At 34.9% G+C, this 19519-nt stretch overlaps 1 protein-coding gene across 1 annotated transcript in view; it reads left to right on the plus strand.

Moving 5' to 3' along the window:
- The window catches only part of VPS13B (vacuolar protein sorting 13 homolog B), an 829147-nt gene that overhangs the window by 358173 nt on the left and 451455 nt on the right, over positions 1 to 19519 (plus strand). The window contains exon 21 of the mRNA XM_037730112.1: positions 4024 to 4171. Within this exon, the coding sequence (XP_037586040.1) occupies positions 4024 to 4171 (148 nt within the window). The remainder of the gene's footprint in view (positions 1 to 4023; positions 4172 to 19519) is intronic.

The raw sequence follows: 19519 nt of genomic DNA on the forward strand, positions 1-19519 counted from the left end.
CAATTTGGTGTACTCAAAAATACACTTTTAAAAGCGTCCTCAATCTACTATTTCAGTCTTTAAGTTCCCCCCAACAACTTCACCATGGAAAATTGAGAGAATTGCATAGTCGAATCATTTGTTTCCATACCCAGGTTCAATAATTATCAAGTCATGACCACTCATCTTTACTTTTAAAATTTATTAGTTGAAAAAAATGCTGATATACAGTATTGGTGAAAACGTAGAGAATGATTACTACTGTTGTAAGTGAAAATTTGGTAAATTCGTCAGTATCTAGGTAAAGTTGAAAATGAGCAGAACTTATAACACCAAACTTCTACTTCTTGATGTAGGTATGCTCTTACAGTGAAATTCATATAACTAAGGAATACTGTATAAGACTGCTGTTGCACATTCATTACAATAATGTGAAAATTTCAAAACCTAAACGAAAATTTGTAAGAAAGTTGATAAAGTATGAAATATTCACGATATAACATTTATTAAAAATTATGCAATAGACCTTAATATGGATGTCTCAAAATTATATTTGATGCAAAGGCAGTTTCCCAAGGATGTATGCAATCTGAGAGCACTTATATATTTTTTTCTAAAGCTACCCTTAATATGTATGTGTATGTGTGTCTGTAAGTGAAAGGCATAAAAATTAAGTTGAGGATTTGTACTAATATCACAATAATGGTTGACTCTGGGAGGAAAGGGCAGTAGGTTGGTAGTCAAAGGGGATTTTAGTATTATCTATAATAGTAATTTAAAAAAGCAAATATGATAAATTGTTAATAGCCGTTAATTATTGGTTATATTTTGATATTTTGTATTCTTTGTAATCCTTTAGTTTTTTTTATTTGTAATTAATTTAAGATGGTTACCTTTTATAGGATGCAGCTATGAAAAGCTTTAGGTATTTTGGGATTATGGGACATTTTTAGGCTTAAGGTAGAACAGATATGGGGCTAGAGTGCAACTGAAATTCTAGGAGAGCTGCAGTACCAGAAGGAAAAAGAATATAAGCAGGATAATAGGAGGTTGTTAAAAATAAATACTGCTGGGCCAGGCACGGTGACTCACACTTGTAATTCTAGCACTTTGGAAGGCTCAGGTGGGTGGATCACAAGGTCAGGAGTTCAAGACCAGCCTGGCCAATATGGTGAAACCCATCTCTACTAAAAATACAAAAATTAGCGGGGTGTGGTGGCAGAGACCTGTAGTCCCAGCTACTCGGGAGGCTGAGGCAGGAGAATCACTTGAACCTGGGAGGTGGAGGTTGCAGTGAGCCAAGATCACGCCACTGCACTCCAGCCTGTGCGATAGAGCAAGAGTCTGTCTCAGAAATAAACAAACAAATAAATAATAAATAAATACTGCTTATTTTGATGTTTTTGACAAAGGTAGTCATATTCTAGAATAGTGGAGGAAATTACTGGTCTTACTTCTCTGGTATCACTTAATGCCTGATATGAAGCACGTTTATTAGCTGTCATTCAACAAATATAGGTACTTTGTATACAGGTGTGTATAAGGCATACAAGAGCCTTACTCTTGTGTTAGAAAGTGGTTTTGCTAGGCCTTGGCCTTTTAATTCTTGGCTGTGTGAAAATACACCCAGACTTGGCTGGGCACAGTGGCTCATGCCTATAATGCCACCACTTTGGGAGGACAAGGCAGGTAGACCACAAAGTCAGGAGTTCAAGACCGGCCTGGCCAAGATGGTGAAACACCATCTCTACTAAAAATACAAAAATTAGCCATGTGTGGAGGCAAGTGCCTGTAATCCTAGCTACTTGGGAGGCTGAGGCAGGAGAATCTCTTGAACCTTGGGGGAGAGCACGGAAGTTGCAGTGGGCCAAGACCACGTCACTGCACTCTAGTCTGGGTGACAGAGTGAGATACCATCTTAAAAAAAAAAGAAAGAAAAGAAAATACACCCAGAGTTTTAGCTATCCAAAGGTTTTTTTTGTTTTTTGTTGTTTAGTATTGCCAGTACTATGAAAATTTATTGGATCTATAAAACTTTGTGCTTTCATTAGTTGCATCTTTCAGCTATTATGCTTGAATTCAGATTGAATTCACACTGTATTGCATGTGAATTTTCTCTACTTATTATATAGTCGACCCTAGAACAACACCAAGGCTAGGGACACCAGCTCGCAGCTTGGTCAAAAACTTGTGTATAACTTTTGACTCCCTCCAAAGTTAAATAATAGCCTACTGTTGATCAGAAGCCTTAACAATAACAAATAGTTAATGAACATCTATTGTATATATTATATGTGTTATATATGATATTCCTACAATAAACTGGAGAAAAGAAAATGTTATTAAGAAAGTCACAAGGAAGAGAAAATACAATATAGGATGAAAGTAGATTATTCCTGAAGGTCTTCATGTTGAATAGTAGGCTGAGGAGGAGGAAGAGGAGGGGTTTGTCTTGCTGTCTCAGAAGTGGGAGATGTGGAAGAAAATCCACATGTAAGTGAACTCATGGGGTTCAAACTTATGTTGTTCAAGGGACAGCTGTATATTAATTTTAATCCTGAACTTGGTTCTAAGTTTTTAGAGTTTGGATTGTATTCCAGGTATATAAATGGACAGAAATTCAAGGGATTATGGAGTCACTAAATATTAGAGCATCAAGAGGTTTTCCGGTAAATATCTCTACCCCTCATTAATTTTTAGATGAAGAAAGTAAAATGCATCAAAGCTTAACAGCATGTGGAGCATTTCTCATCTAGGCCTTAAAAATGATTTCCAATTTAGATTTGTATATTATCAGTTTGACTAAATACTGGATATAAAAGCAGGTACTCTCTATGTTGTAATGCTTCTGACAATTTATTTAATCTTTTCCTTCTCCCATTTTTGAATTTCTTCTCCTTTTATTAACTCAGCCTGACTAGCAACTTGTAAAATAATATGCCCTTTTCCATGTCAGAACATGATTTTATTATATAGCCATATAATAAACATGTTTTCATTGAAATACTTTTTCATAATGTAAATTATATTGAGTATTGTAAGTTAGGTGAGGCTTAAGGTTGGATCTATAAAACTTTGGTTGGGGTATTGAAGATAACATTAGAATACACTGCAGCCTGACCAACCGCCACCAGATTCACCATCTGATACAGCTGTGTTACATTATCATCTGTTATTTCCCAAGCTACAATTTCCTTCTCAAATTGTGGCTAAAGCCCAACATTTGGTGATTGTTTTCTAACCACTTCAGCACTGATCTTTGATCCTATGGCAAACTTAAAAGTGCCCCTTTTTTTTTTTTTTTTTTTTTTTTGCCAATAATATGACAGAGTTGTATTGGGCATCATCAGCAGTAACATCAGACTTTATTTCAGTGAATAAAGATGAAACAGCTGCTTTATTGTCCAGCTCAGCTCTCATGCATTCAATAGAGGATCATAATATTTTTCAGCAATTTTTCTCTAACTATATATTTTTCTGTGCCTTCTGAATATGCTATGGATATCTTTTGTGAGACAAAATACAGAGATTTTCAGTATTCTTCAAAAAAGTTGGACTATTCATATTAACATGTACATAATCAGTTTGTAAAAGTATGTTTCTAAAAATATTTTATAAGGATAACTTTATAAGCATTCTTTTCCATTTTTTGAAATCATAATTTTCAAAGTGAATTTTAATTTTAACTTGCTCTTTTTATATTAGTTTAATACTTCTTACTAAAATGGTTTCTGGGTACTTACAGGCTCTTTGGTTTTTACTTAGAATTTTAATTTAAAATTTAAGTGGATAAGCATTGCTCTGTGTGTGTGTGTGTGTGTGTGTGTGTGTGTGTGTGTGCACGCGCGTGTGTGTGAGAGAGAGAGAGAAATTTAAAGGGTGGGGTGCGGGGAGAGATGACTGGAGAGAGGGAGAGATTGATTGCTTTAAAAGAATGAAGTCTCAGCCCCAACTTCTGAAGGACTGTCCTCAGTATTGCCCTGTTTAACCTTTGCTGCTTAAGAAATAGTGACTAATTCAGTTTTTCATTTTGGCTCTTTCCAGCAACCTGTGGTAGCTGTTCCTCTTGTTATGCCAGTTTGTAGAAGGAAAGAGGATGAGGTGTCTATTGGAAGTGCACCCTTGGCAAAGCAACAGTCATATCAGGCCTCTGAATATGCCAGCAGCCCTATAAAAACAAAAACAGTAACAGGTACGTGTCAAATACTGTAACGGGATTATGATTTTACTCCACTTTGAAGCTATTAAGTTAGCATCCACAATTTCATGGATGCTGGCCAAAGACATGAAACTCCTCAGGTCAAGACAAAGAACTTTATTATCCACAGCATTAGTCACAGTATTAGCATTTTCTTGTGTTAGTGCCCTGAGCTCAGTTTCCCGTAGATGGCATGAAGAGTGTGAGGAATTCTGAATTTAGGGAACCTGAACCTTTTATAATGGATAGAAAGCATGCCTGCCCTTTTAACCAGAGGGAGGCACTATGTCTCCTTTGCGAGGGTGTAAGGAAACTTGCCTTTTGCTCAGATGCAGGATCATATTTCTGCCTTTTGAGGCTATTCACTATGCAAACATCCTTAAAAACACAGTAGGGAACAAAGACACTCACTACCTCTACTCATAGAGAATTGTCTCTCAATGGTATGTTCCTTCTTTAAGTGAATTCCTGAAAACCACAGTACATCTTAATCATCTTTCCTCCCCTTTCTCTCATACTCCCAGCTAGATCATCTGTGCAAATATAAAGTGTAACTATTCTTCTATAAAATTAATTTATTTTCTTTTGTGTAATAAAAAAGAATTTTACATATATAATTTGGCAATATATAATAAAAAAAGAACTTTTATTATTTTATTTTGTGATTTTTTTTTCCTCCTTAACCTCTAGTTTTTATGATAATTGGCCACTTTTCTTTGGATAATTTTATATCTTTTCTTCAGCTTTATTTCTTACAACTCAGATATTCCCAACCATATTGAAAGAGGTTTTATAGTTTCAGTAAGTCAGAACCACTTATCAAGGCTTTTATGGGCAAGACTGTTTTAAGTGCAATTGAAGGCAGAAATATTAATAAGATGATCCCTACACTTAAAGAATTTAAAATACGATCATATATATGAGGAAATTCAAATTAGCATTTGTTGTATTTTAAATCATGTTTAACAACCAAAAGGCTGAAATAAATTTTCATCATATATTATACATAAGTATTATTTTGTGCTTTATTATTTTTCCTAAATATGACATCAATTATGTTTATTTTGTGGAATCATTAGACTTCTGCCTGTGCATAACCACAAACCTTTTACTTTGTTGAGATTTTATCAATTGACAAAAATTCCTCTGCCTCATTTTGTATCACAAAAAGATTATATAATTTATGTTGAGTTTTGATTATAAAATTAAATATTCTTTCCTCTAAATGCCATGTTAAGTTTAAGACTTTAGGTTTTACATAAAGGTTTATAATTGAGCTGGTAATTTACATAAAGATTTCTAAACATAACTTTTTAGTTAAGAAATGCCTATAAGTGAAAATAAATGGTAAGAATTACCTTACATGCATATAAACCACATATTTAAAATAATGGTTAAGGATAATTAATAGTGACAGAAAATGCTTATAGTGTAAATGAAAATAGATGATATAAAACTATATAGAATATGTGATTACAGATTTTAAAATGCATCTGCATATGCTTGGAAAAGTTTATATGTAAACTCATACCATATCACTTATCAATTTATAAATAATATCAGTTGATCTGAGAATTATTTTGCTTTATTATACTTTATGTTTTTATAAGAAATTCATAATTTTTAGTGAGGGAAAATAAATAACAAAACCTGAAAACATAATTTCTCATCAATTATTACTTTATAGACTATGAAAACATAACACATTGTTTTTTATTTTAAATTATTAATATGATGAACTGTGGTTCTTTCCTTTAGAATAAAGGATAATTGTGTATTCTGTCTTTGGCGCTCTCCCACCTTTAGACCTCTCAGATATCCTACAGGTAGCCTTCTTACAGATAAGGACATATGTATTTCACCAAATACATATTCTTATTTAAGCTTTCATAAAAATTAATAGACATCCAGCTAATGCTTGTGATTGCCCTGTTTGGTGACTGTGAGCATTTATAGGAGGTAAAAGACCTTGAGGGTGTAACATTTATTGTGTATGAATTCTGTTTCTTCCCCCTTGGGTGCCCACTATTTTTAAATTCTCTGGTGAACTTGGCAGTGGTACTCCCTTTTCTTGAGAATACTCTGTGCTAAACATTTTCTTTACTTAGAATTACATTTTAACACTATTTTTAAGGGATACAGTCTAAAAAGGATGCAGTCTTCTTTTTTAGATTAAAAATAGATTTTATGATTTCTTAGAATGTATACATACATCTAAATGTAGTTATCACTGTTTTAATTATTATTTATATTACATCATGAATTGTAATGAGTTTGTTAAGGTAGTCATAGTTTTTTGCACATCTGCCTACCTTTTTTGGTTGTTGGTTTTATTTTTTTTTTTAACCATCTTAGCCATTTTCAGTAGCATTAGATATAATCACAGTGTTGTAAAATGCACATTTTATTTTTTAACTGCATGTTACAGTGGAGAAACGTTAGTGTTGTTTATGCCTAAGCTCTATTAAAATTATTTAAAAAATTTTTATCATCGCAGCCTATGATCCAATATTGATTTTAAGTTCATCCTCAACAAGTTATATAGTGGTTTTGACACAGAAATACTAAGACCTGCTGATATTGCACTTGGTTTGATTTTGCTTTTCAATTTTTCAGTAAGAAGCAGATCTTTTCCTCTTTCAAACTCAGTTAGTCAATGCTAAGTGGCTGGCTGCAGGGGGACATGTGCTTGCTGGCTGGAAATGCGTTGACAGCAGAATGCCACTATTTTAATGATATAGTCACGTAAGGGCATACTAAGCCAGAATAAAAACTTACTGTTCCACATGAAGATAATTTATTATCACAGCATTGTAAATAATCTTCCAGAGAATCTGTATATCCTTCAAAACAATGAAACCCCTAAAAGCTATGACATCTGTTTACTGTAGGTTTTGAAATTTATAAACCTTAATTTGGAATTCTTGATGAAAATGTCTGTAATGGAGATGAAAACTTAAAAAGCAGAATACTCCATAAATGATACTTCTCTAAAAGATATAAACCATTTTTATCTTATATGTTTATATATTACTTCTCAAGTCAACATAATAAGTACAGAGTTTAATAGAAGTCTTTTAAGTTTTAGACTCCTTGAATATTGCTAAGATAATAAATGACATGTGATAATGATGTGGATTTAATAGATAATGCTGTGAATTCAAAGGATAGAACTTTTAGCTTCTGGCCATGATAGAGTAACAGCGTTTAGATTTATATTCCTACTGTAAACTACTAACTGGTCAAAATATATGGGGAAAATCCCCCAGTTTCTGGACATTGGACAGCAGTCAGTGCAGCAGTGTGATTCCTCATAGCAAGGAACCAAAGGTGAGTGCTAGGATTTCCCTAGATTTCTCTCTCAAGGCACATTTCAGAATACAGAGCAGGATAGGACATCTCAAACTGAGCTCATCAGTGTTTCTGAGTTATAGAGACAGGAACTAAAGTTTAGGGAGGCAGAGAGAAATAAAATTCCAGAGATGGAGGAAGCTCTTCAGAAAAAGAGCTTCTGTTAGCGACAGTAGAGTTCTTGAGAATTTGCTGAATAACAAGACATGAATTCATGAGATGAAACCTCCCAGGGTTTGGCAAAGAATAACCTAGGAGTTGTGATCTTAATGATTCCCACTCTTACACAGGGCTGGAAGGCATTAAGTTCCTATTGTCCATCGTATATAATTCTCAATGGTTATTTAGGATATTCAGTAGAGACCAGAAGGACTATGCCTCAAAAGTGGGCTAAACTCTATAAAAGTTACCCTAGACTCACCTTAAGCAAGCTTGTAAATCAGCCTCTGAAGGAAACAAAATAGCAAGTAACTGTTACTATTAAAAGGAGTACAGTACTATTATAGCCCAACATCATTAAAAGGAATACAGTAAGTTCAAGACATACAACTTAAATATAACACTGCCAGACATTCAATCAAAAACTACCAGATGTGCAAAGAAGTGAGAAACTATGACCAGGAGAAAAACTAGCCAATAGAAATAGGCTGTGAAATGACACAGATGATAGAATTAGCAGGTATATTAAATATAGAGACAGGAACTAAAGTTTAGGAGGCAGAGATAAATAAAATTCCAGAGATAGAGGAAGCTATGCAGAAAAAGAGCCCCTGGTAGCAACAACAATGGGGCTAAAACAGATATCATAACTATGTTCAAGTATTTACAAGAAGTTGGACACATTGAGGAGAGAAATGGAAAATATATAAAAGAGCCAAACCCAACTCTAGAGATGAAAAATAAAATATCTGAAATAAAAATTCAATGGAATTAGATGTAGAGTAATAGACATTGCAAGAAAAAGAGTTTAATGCAGACACAGTGATTGAAGACATAGTGATAGAAACATGCCAAAATGAAGCAAAAAGAGAAGAAAGGAAAAAAATGTACAGAGACTTATTGAACTGTGGGATGATAATTAATTATGGTTGTGAGGGTAGGGCTCACTGAAAGTTCACATTTGACCAGATACTTGAAGCAGGCAAGGGAATGAGCCATGTGGATATCTGTGGATAAATGATTTGGATACACACACACACACACACACACACACACACACACACACACCCGCCCCCCCCAACACACATATGCATAAATGATATACTGTAACCCCTTCATTTTATAATTAAGACTATTGGGTCAAAAAGAGGTCAAACAACTTTTCCAAGGTTAAAAGATATTTAATGAGATTTTTTTAAAAGTTGAAATTGCCAGAGTATAGGTACTTTATGATTATTTCCTTCTTTCGCTCTTTCTTTTATTTTCTTTCTTTCCTTCATGGCATAGCCAGTCCTGCAAATCAGGTCTATAGAATTTTTGTTATCTACTCTTTCATCTCTAATACCTAATATATAGCCACCGAACTTTAGTGCCTTTTTTTTTTTTTGCCAAGGAATTACTCTAAATTTGCAGCCCAGTCCCATAACACTAAGATAGTCAAGGATTTTGCATCAGAGTTACCAAGATGGATACTACTAAGAAATACCTTTTATGATGGTATTTCATAATGACATTGATGGTTCCACCTTTCTTTACTTGGGTGCCACTTCACTGGTTCATAGTTAAGTTCCTGGATAAGACTCAAAAGTGAAACACTACTGTTGGTATAATTTTTTCATCCTTGATATATCTGTAAATATATTCTAGAATGCTGATGCTTCTACCAAAATAAAAAAAACATGGTCCTTCAGATGTTTCCATTTTTGTCAGGCATATGGAAAATCTATCTCTTATGCCTAGGTTTTCAAGATAATTAAATATGGAAATCTTAAAATCTTAAAAAGTACTTTGTTTATATTACAGAAAATAAAAGGTTTTAGATTATTCCTTTTTTTAAAGAATCTTTTTTTAGAGAAATGAACTTTGGTTATTGAGTAGAATATTTCTAATTATGTTTTTTTGCTGACCTCATTTCAAGATGTAATATTTTAAATTTATGCCAAAATTTACTAATATGGTTATATTGTTTAGGCTTAAGTTTGGCTGAGAATATCAGACTACTCTAAATAACAGTGCTTTGAACAAGATCAAATTTTTGTCTCTCATTTGAAAGTTTAATAGGCATTCTAAAGCTATTACAATCTTTCAAGATCAAGAAGTTTTTTCTTCTAATTTGAGTGGCCTTCATTGCCAGCCTTGCCTGCAAGTCTGCATTTCAGTGAGCAGAAATGTGCTTTCTGTCTCATTAAATACTACCCAGAAGTTGCACACTCCATTTTGTTTATGTACTCTTGGCTTAGAAGCTAGTTATGTGGTCCTATGTAGCTGCATAAGAGGTCTCACAAATGTAGTATGTATTATTTAAGGCCATGTACCTGACTATGACTTGTACATTCTAACTAAAAGAAAGGGAGAGTGGATAGTAGAGATTATTTAGCTGCCCCTACCATAGTAACTTAAAATGGAAAGTCAGAAGCTGAATTTTGGAAAACAAAAGAAAATATAAATATTTTCCTTTTAGTATGAATATCACAAGACAAAGGTGGTTAAAAAAAATGTTTAGTGTTGCTTAGATTTTTCACAGTAAGAGTTACAGACTTGGGAGTCATCAACATATGGATGATAGTAGAAACTATAGAGTGGTTAAGATTTCTCAGGAGACCATACACAGCAGGATGAGAAGAGAGTGCAAAATTAAATTCAAATGAAATCTTTTATGAAAGAGGAGAAGGAGCCAATGGAGGGAGTTCAGAAGCATCATTATGAGACAATAGGCAACAAAGCTACATGTATATATGTGACATAATTGCAAAGAGTTTCAAGAAGAAGGTGGGTATGCATGATATGCTGTAGAGTCATCAAGAACAATGAGGCTGAAAAATAGGCTGTTAGTCTGAGGTTAGTTGGCCAGAGGAGCTTTAGTTTTAAGGAATGAATGAGTTGAAGGAGAGACAACCTATGTATACCAGTCTTTCGAAAAATTTGACTATATAGTCACTGGGGTATGTCTATAGCAGTAGAGATGTAAAGAGACGAGGAGACAAAATTGGAGATACCACAAAGGCTCAGGATAATTTATTACAGTGAGATCACAGTAAGCAAGATATAAAATCCATGCATAGATGTGAGACTTAACCATTCAGGAAAAATCACCTCTTCTTTAAGATAGAGATAAGAAGATAAGACTATGTATCATTATAGATCAACTTAGTTATTTTTATTTCCACAAACAAATATTTAGGTGGGACAAGTATTGTTTTTCCTGCACTATTTTAGAGAATCTAAGAGATCAAAAAATGTATACTTTTCTCAAGACAAGCCTCGTATTTTTCTCATACAGAGAACCAGTTTTTCAGGTTAATTTTAGAATGCCCTGGCTGAGAGGAGGGGTTCATTCAGATGGTATTTGATGATTAATTCCAAGAAAACATTCAGTTTGTTAAGCAAACCAGGTTTATTGATTTTTTATTTATAAATGTACTGTACTTTATTTAATATAGATATAATGTCCTATCTTCTTGGAGCTTTTTCTCGAGAGACTAGCAATTATTTACCCAGATAGAACAACAACAACAACAACAAAAGAGACTAGCAATTATCCCACATTCAATTTTTATAAAAATTATTGGTCCTTCTTTGGCTCACTTTTTATTTCTCCAGGATTATAACGCAGATTTATCTGTGTATGGTTTCTTCTAATATGTTCACGTTTTGCTTTCTATTTTTACTTTGAAGGTAGAGCATAGACTTCATTAAATTTTCTCAGAAGAGAAAGCTTTAGAAGGTAAATTATTTTAATGTGGAGAAATTACTTCTATACCTTATTGGAGTTCTTTGACTTCTATTACTGTTAGCACTACCTCACTCCCTTCGCCTTTTGAATATTCAGGCCCAAACCTGGAACAAAACAACAAAAAGCGGGTAGGGAACAAGAACCCCTACCCCTGTCCTAAAACATTGTTTCCTGATTTCCTTCAGCTCAGCTGAGGCAGACTAACCCTTCATTAAGAGCATTACTGAATACTAAGAAGGAATAAATTAAAACAAATACAGAAAACATAAACTATTTTAAAATAGTTAACTTTATAATAGTAGTCTTCAGTTGTTTTTCTTAGTGCACTCCTATCAGTAATTTTTTGAGCAAGCATCCATAGTAGTTATTGATTTATACATTAAATATATGTATCACTATTATGTAATAAAGCATGTACGATTATTTTAATTTAATTAATATTTAAATCTTATTCAGATAGAATTTTAATGCTTCAGTAATATTTCAGTGGGTGTAATATTGCATGGTATTACTTTTCTTTTTGTTTGAGGCAGAGCCTCACTCTTTCATCCAACTAGAGTGCAGTGCTCAATCTCAGCTCACTACAACCTCTGCCTCCCGGGTTCAAGCAATTCTCCTGCCTCAGCCTCCTTAGTAGCTGGGATTACAGGCTCCCACCATCACACTCAGCTAATTTTGTATTTTTAGTAGAGACAGGGTTTGACTGTGTTGGCCAGGCTGGTCTCAAACTCCTTACCTCAGGTGATCAGTCTCTCTCGGCATCCCAAAGTGCTGGTATTACAGTTGTGAGCCATTGTGCCCAGCCTGTGTAGTATTACTTTTTAAATATTTATTTAATACTTTGTTATGATAGCAACTTATAAGTTTAATTTTTAATTAAGTTTATTCCATTTGTTGTTTTTAATGGCTGGCATAATTGGAAAGCTGCCTCATTGAGATACATCATATTGAAGAGGTGAAAAGGGCATTATTGACTGTATTCAGGATACTTATTTTTCAGTCCCATCTGTTTTGCAAAGGTTGGCTGACATAAGACTAGTAAATTTTTATCTTCCTCATAAAATGAATTATTTCAATTTAATGGGATAGTGTTGCCTTTTTAATTCAAATAAATTTGTTTTGTCTTTAATCCATATGTTTGAGTGTGTTTTACAGGAATATTTGTGAAGTGTATATATAGATTATAAGTATTAATTCAGTTAAGAATAAATAATAAAATTTGTAAACCTGATTAACTATGCCTAGTAAATTGTAATGTGCCACAGTTAACTGAAAACAAATGAAGGATTAAAGAGCCCTTGTCAGTTCTTTCTTGTTGAGTGTCCCTCTTCCTTCTTATACTTAATGTAGTGTTATCTGTGGCCTTCTGTCATGCAGAAGGAATCCGATGATGGTCTGCTTTACTAAATATTAATAAACTGTGGCTGGGTGCGGTGTCTCTTGCCTATAATCCCAGCACTTTGGAAGGCCAAGGTGGGTGGATCACTTGAGGTCAGGAGTTCGAGATGAGCTTGGCCAACATGGGGAAACCCGTCTGTACTAAAAATACAAAAGTTATCTGGGCATGATGATGTGTGTCTGTAGTCCCAGCTACCCCTGAGGCAGGATAATCCTGCCCAGGAGAGGAGGATTTAGCTACTTGAGAGGTGGAGGTTGCAGTGAGCCAAGATCACACCACTGTACTCCAGCCTGGCCTACAGAGCGAGACTCTGTCCCAAAATAAATAAATATGTAAAAATAAATTATATGTGTTTCTTAATTTTAGATGAAAATAAGTATAAGTAGATATTCTCATATTTTTCCCCAACACCGCTATGGGTGTTCTTGTAGTTTTCCGCACCACATTTTTTTGGAGAACACTATTGTGTTGGAATGTTATTTGAAAGTTTAGCATTATGTAGAGAAAGCTTCTCATGTAAGGTTCAGATAAGAGTATCCTGTGGAGCAGATTCAGTGTGCAGTGGTTACCAGCTTGTCCAGTGAGACAGAACACACTCCTATGCAGTTAGTTGTATGATGCAGACTTATGACTGTACTCACAGATAGGCATCAAGGGACAATAGAAGCCTAGGATTTAGTGTGATTTGGTTCCCCCAGACTCCAGAAAGCTGCTCAGATTAAATGGTGTCTCATCTGTGCATGCTGCACTTGAGCTACACCCGAAGGTTCCTGGAAAACATCTCTCTCTGGGTTTTATATTCCACAGTGATATGACTTGCTGGCTAAAGCATTGCAGTGTACTGTTTCTATTCAGGACTGGAACAGAACTTGAGCTGTTGTGGTCAGTCCCTTCCTATCTTAATATGTTGCATTGTACAATTTTTCTTAAGAACTACAAGTGAAAAAAGGAGGAGAACTGGGTAGTCCAAGGCCACCAGAGAACTGTCCTGCAGGTCCCAAGGAGCCAATTTAAACTAAGAAAGGCATTGGCTGAGATAGTGAAAGAAATCTTTACTCCTTCTGATCAGAGAAGTAAAAAAAATAAAAAAAAAAAATCAATACCATCTCCAAATCTGCTGGCTCAGGAAGAGAATATCAATGGGATAATGACCAGTGAATATGCTAATAGAAGGACTGAAAGCCAGGTGAGCTAGGAGGGCAGTGAGGTTGAACAAGTAAGCCTGAGAAGAAGTAAGCCTGAGAAAGGGGGGAAACAAGCCTCATGATATGCTCAAAGCATTTCGAGATTTATGCAGGCTATGTAATGATGTTGCTAGGGCAGGGCACATACAACTACTAACCTATTGGCCTGGTTTTCCTTAAATTAAAAGGTGATTTCTTTACTAGCGAATAAACATTCCTAAATTAGAAAGGACTTTCCAATTGCAAGAGATAGAAACTACATTGAAATGATTTTCAGTTAAAAAAAAGTTGCAGCAGACTATTTATTGAATCCCATAACCAAAATGGTACAGGCAAAGATAGATCTTTTCTTTGGAATGACTTAGAACCAGAGATTCCACACTATCAGGACTCCATCTTTTCATGTTGGTTTAACTTTCTCTTACTGAACATAGATTTCTTGACACAGTTTTTTACATGGCTGGGGTATCTCTGAACTCACATACTTAATTCTCTATAGTCAAAGAGAAACAAGTCTTATTCAGTACCTATTGAAAATGTAATTGAAGCGCTTTGGGAGATCCAGGCAGGCAGATCACCTGAGGCCAGGAGTTTTGGACTATCTGGCCTACAAGGTGAAACCCCATCTCTACTAAAAATACAAAAATTATCTGGCGTGGTGGTGCATGCCTGTAGTCTCAGCTAATCAGGAGGCTGAGGCAGAAGGGTCGCTTGAACCCGGGAGGCGGAGGTTGCAGTGAGCTGAGATTGTGCCACTGCACTCCGGCCTGGGTGACAGAGCAAGATTGTCTCAAAAAAAAAAAAAAAATGTAATTGAAGAGGATTTTGCTTGACTGTCTTGAATCATGTGCCTACAACTTGCACAGTCACTATGGTCAGGAAGGTTAAGTACTATGATTGGCCTAGTGGCAGCCCAGGTTGAGTCATATATTCACCCCTGTGTTCTGCGGCACGAGATAAAATGGCAGAAAAAATGCAAGAACAGCAGAAACATGCCTCATGAGGATAACTCCAGCTATTCCAGTTTGTATCTACTAATTTTTTATTTTACAACTAGTCACAGTAGGTTTAAAACACATTACTATTTCAATAGGAAGATGGTAAATCGATTATGACGGTATTGGCTACATGAACTAGGGAACAGAGGAAAAAATATAAAAGGAAAAGACATGAGATGCATGAGACAGATTGCAGACTTTATAACAGGCTTTGTTTTCATTTTTTTAAATAGGGTTTATTCAGCTGAGGAAAAGGAATTAGGATATGTTTTTGTTTATGTAGTTTTGAACAATACAGTTCTGCTTAGCACAATCTATTTTTCAACTTCATCTGCTTCATTATAAAGAATTTTTTCCCAAAGAGCCATTAATTTGAATTATCATAATATGTGATTTGAACTATAATGTCACTTAATTTTAAAGTTCTTTGAGAACGCATTACAATATTAAGTAAACTTTTTTCAAATATAGAGTTCTTTGGAAATAAGTATAAGTTATTCTAGTTTTTATACAAACTGGCAAGAATTCAGCAAAATTGAACCAACTTGTTTTTTTTTTTTTTTTNTGACGTATCATGAGTTCTAGAGGGCAGAAAGGAGGAGATTCCAGTGTATGAAGTGAGAGATGAAGTCAGATGGGGGTTGCAAAGATCTGTTTAGTGATGAGAATCTGGGTGATGAGGGGTATTCTTAGAATTTTGGGCTTCTCTTGGTGACTAATGTAAATAGAATATAAAGGGAATGAAGGAATTAGTACTGGTGTTTCTTTTTTTTAAAATTTTAATTAATTTATTATTTTTATTGCATTTTAGATTTTGGGGTACATGTGAAGAACATGCAAGATTGATGCATAGGTACACACAGTACTGGTGTTTCTTTTTTTTTTTTTTTTTTTAACAGTCTCTTCACTCCCTTTTAGCAGTCAGAACAAGATTATAGCTTCCAGATGAAATTTTGAATGTCACATAGTGATGACATATATTTTCCTTGTTGGCTCAGCATGAGATGCAATTTTGCATGCCATGTCACGCTGACTTGCAGAATCCAAAAGCCATTATTTCCCGAGGGGCTTTCAAGAGTGATAGTATTGAATGTAGTTTTTATTTTGGTGAAAAGTCTCAGGCATTATTGCAGTTCTGTGGCAAGTTGCTTAAAGCTTTGAATATTATCTAACTTTTAGAAATTAAAAATAGTACCATGTAAAGGTCACTTTCTCTTCAAGTTATTGAAATTTATATTGCCAAATACAGTTGACAAAAAATGTAAATCAAAAATTAGGAAGGTGTGGTAGATAAACCAGTAGCCTAGGGACCAAAACACCTAGGTTTTGATCTTAACGCCACCCCATGTTAAGCTAACATCACTCAGTTTTATTTTCTTCATGTATAAAATGATGATAAGTGTATTCATCAATACCTCAAGTAAAGTAAGACGTGAAAGTTCTTTAAAATGATAAAACACAATTGAGAAGGTGAAGATCACATTTTTGATGTTTGAATTTTAAAGGGAAAGCTGTGGACTTTAAAGCATGGCGAAGCTTATTTTGACTAATAGTTTCTAGCCTTGTGGTAAAATTTTATTCTTTCTTTTTTCCTTTGGATCTTAATCATCTGCAAGTTGCTTTAAACCCCAGTATATCAATGCAGATGCCTACATAATGAAATTTATTTCACACTGATGATCCGCCTTCTTTTCTAGGCTTGCCTAGCTGACCTGCTTTGTTACACTGGTCTTACTTTTTCTGTTTTTTAAAGGTGCCTCATATCTAACTGCCTACACATCTCTACTTAGGAATTTTATGGGGTGGGGGAGCCTAACATGTGTTGTTTCATCTGCTTCCTAAATTTAGACAACTGTGTACTTCTCACCCACCTTAATTCACTATGATGGTGAAGGCTGAGACTCGGGATTCATCCTCAGTGTCTCCCTTTCCTATCCATTCCACTTCCAAGTTATATCTTGAATCTTTTTGTCTGTTCATATGCCACATCATTTTTTTTTTTTGTGTAGAGTAACGTAAGGATATGCTAACTAGTCTTACTGGTGCCATTCGGTGTTGTCCTCTGATCTCAGTTACCTCAATTCATTGTCCACATGGCAGCAAGAGTCATTAAAAACTTAAATTAGATCATGTCATTCCCTGCTTAAAACACTTTAGTTGCTTTGTATTGTACTTAAGATATAACCCAGACTTCTTACCATGCCCTACAAAGTCAGATCTTCTCTAACCTCTATCAGGTTCTCCTGTGGCATCTTTTGTCATTTTTCCTTACTTGGGTCCTGTTTCATTTTCTTATATACTTCATTCTTTTTCTTGCCCTGGGATCTTTTGCGTATACTGTTTCCTGTTTTCATTGTTTTTTTTCATAGCTGTGTGCTTTTCATACTGCAGGTTTTAATTTAGATGTTCAATAAATAAACCTTTCCTATACCCTAAAATAGGTGTGTGCCACTCACTCAGGATTCTTTAACACCCCTTTCTGTCCTTAGAACACTTACCATGTATCCTCTTCTTTTTTTTTTCCTCTCTCTCTCTCTAATTCTTTAGAATATATGTCAAAGGCCATATGTGACTTGTTCATTTTTGTTTTCTCAGAGTCTAACAGCCATTTCTGGTATTGAGCAAATATGTATTAAATAGTTGTTGCATGAATCCATAACCTTTTTCTTTCTTGTTATTTTTATTTAGGGATGTAAAAGTCTCATTCTTTAATCTTTTAGATCCCTGTTCTTTAATTGATTTAAATTGATGTCCTATAACTTTTCATATCTGTTCTGGTTTCTCAGAGATAGATATCAGATATTCAGGAAGAGTTAGCAGCTCATGGTACAATTTCAATTGGTGTGCATAATCTTCCACGGTATTCCCACTACATCAGAAATTTCGATATATTTTAAAATGTTGAATTATTGTAAGAATAGTCCAAGTAAAATTCAGAATATTAAGATAAAATTTTGCCTCTAGTCAGTGTTCTCCACTCTGTGCTACATAGGTTGGGAAATTCCAAGTAGTATACGACATGGCTTCTGGTATGATGAACTTTAGGTTTTAACTGGAGAGAGAAAAGTAATGTACAGCATAGTAGACTTTAGAGAACTGAGGAACTGAGTGGAAGGAATCATTATTATAGATTTAAGGAATTAGGTAAGTTTTCATTGAGAAGACCTTAAGGTGGGTCTTAGATAGGATTTTTAACGATCAAGAAGGTGCTTTCATTTGGATGGGAACAGCAGAGATAAGACACTGATTGGAGTAGAGTCTTTTAAGTAGTGGGAAAAAAGGTGAACAGAGATTCAGAGAGTCAAGACCAGCTTATACAGGGCTTTGAAAGGTGGGTAGAGAACTTTGGCTTTCTGAGATTCATTCTTGAGTAGTATCCTACAGCTGAGAATTGTCTGTAGGATGGACCTAAAGGAGGGAGACCCTTTTCAGAACTGTGAGTAAATCTTTATAGTGATGAAGATTGTCAACAGATTGATAGCCAAGAAAACAAAGAAAGTACAGATTTAGGTTATTTTTGAAACTAAAAATGTTCTTTTTTTCTTATCCTTTAAAAGAAGTATATGTAAATTTATGTTTATTTCTTTTGAGAGATTTCAAATGATTTTTAGGATCATAAATGCTAATAGCTTCTTTTTCATACTCATACATATGTGGTTTAGAATGAAGTGAGAGGTCATCAGTGCTTCTACAATTGTTGTGCTTTCTACATTATGGTAAAATTTTTTGTTACCCATCTATTTCTTTCTTTATAATGTGAGTGCCTTAGAGATGTGACCCCAGTCATACCTTTTTGTTTCTCTGTGACCTAGCACAAGTAGGCACTCAATTATGCTTATTGAATTGAACTAAGCAACTTTTCCATAGCTCATAAGTCTTGCAAGAGGCCAGCATTTTCCTTTATCTCATTTTGAAGTGTTTTCCAATCCACATCAACAGAATTTAAGCATACAGTATAATAAGATTCACAAGTTGGCATCTGTTTGACTTTATTCCTGCTATACTATTGAAATTTTTAAAATCTTTTTGTGATCTTCTAAAGATGTGAGGAAATGGGGGATTGCAAGAAAGGTGATGAGGATAAGATTCCCTTCTGCTATGTTCTTTAACCCGTATTCTTGCCAATACTCTTTTCTTCATGGACTAGCAACGAGGACAATATGGCTGGCCCAGATAGAGCACTGGGAAGAGGGTTGGAAGGGGAAGTAAAAAAGACAAGAGGAAGCCAGATCCTGTAGGGACTTAAAAATCGTTTTAACAACTTTGACTAATGAAAGTGAGCAAGGGCCGGGTGCAGTAGCTCACACCTATAATCCCAGCACTTTGGGAGGCCGAGGTGGGTGTATCACAAGGTCAAGAGATCAAGACCATCCTGGCCAACATGGTGAAACTCCATCTCTACTAAAATACAAAAATTAGCTGGGCGTGGTGGTGCGTGCCTGTAGTCCCAGCTACTCAGGAGGCTGACGCAGGAGAATTGCTTGAACCCGGGAGGCGGAGGTTGCAGTGAGCTGAGAT

Source organism: Cebus imitator, unplaced genomic scaffold, assembly GCF_001604975.1.
Source record: "Cebus imitator isolate Cc_AM_T3 unplaced genomic scaffold, Cebus_imitator-1.0 Scaffold331, whole genome shotgun sequence".
Classification (NCBI taxonomy): Eukaryota; Metazoa; Chordata; class Mammalia; order Primates; family Cebidae; genus Cebus; species Cebus imitator.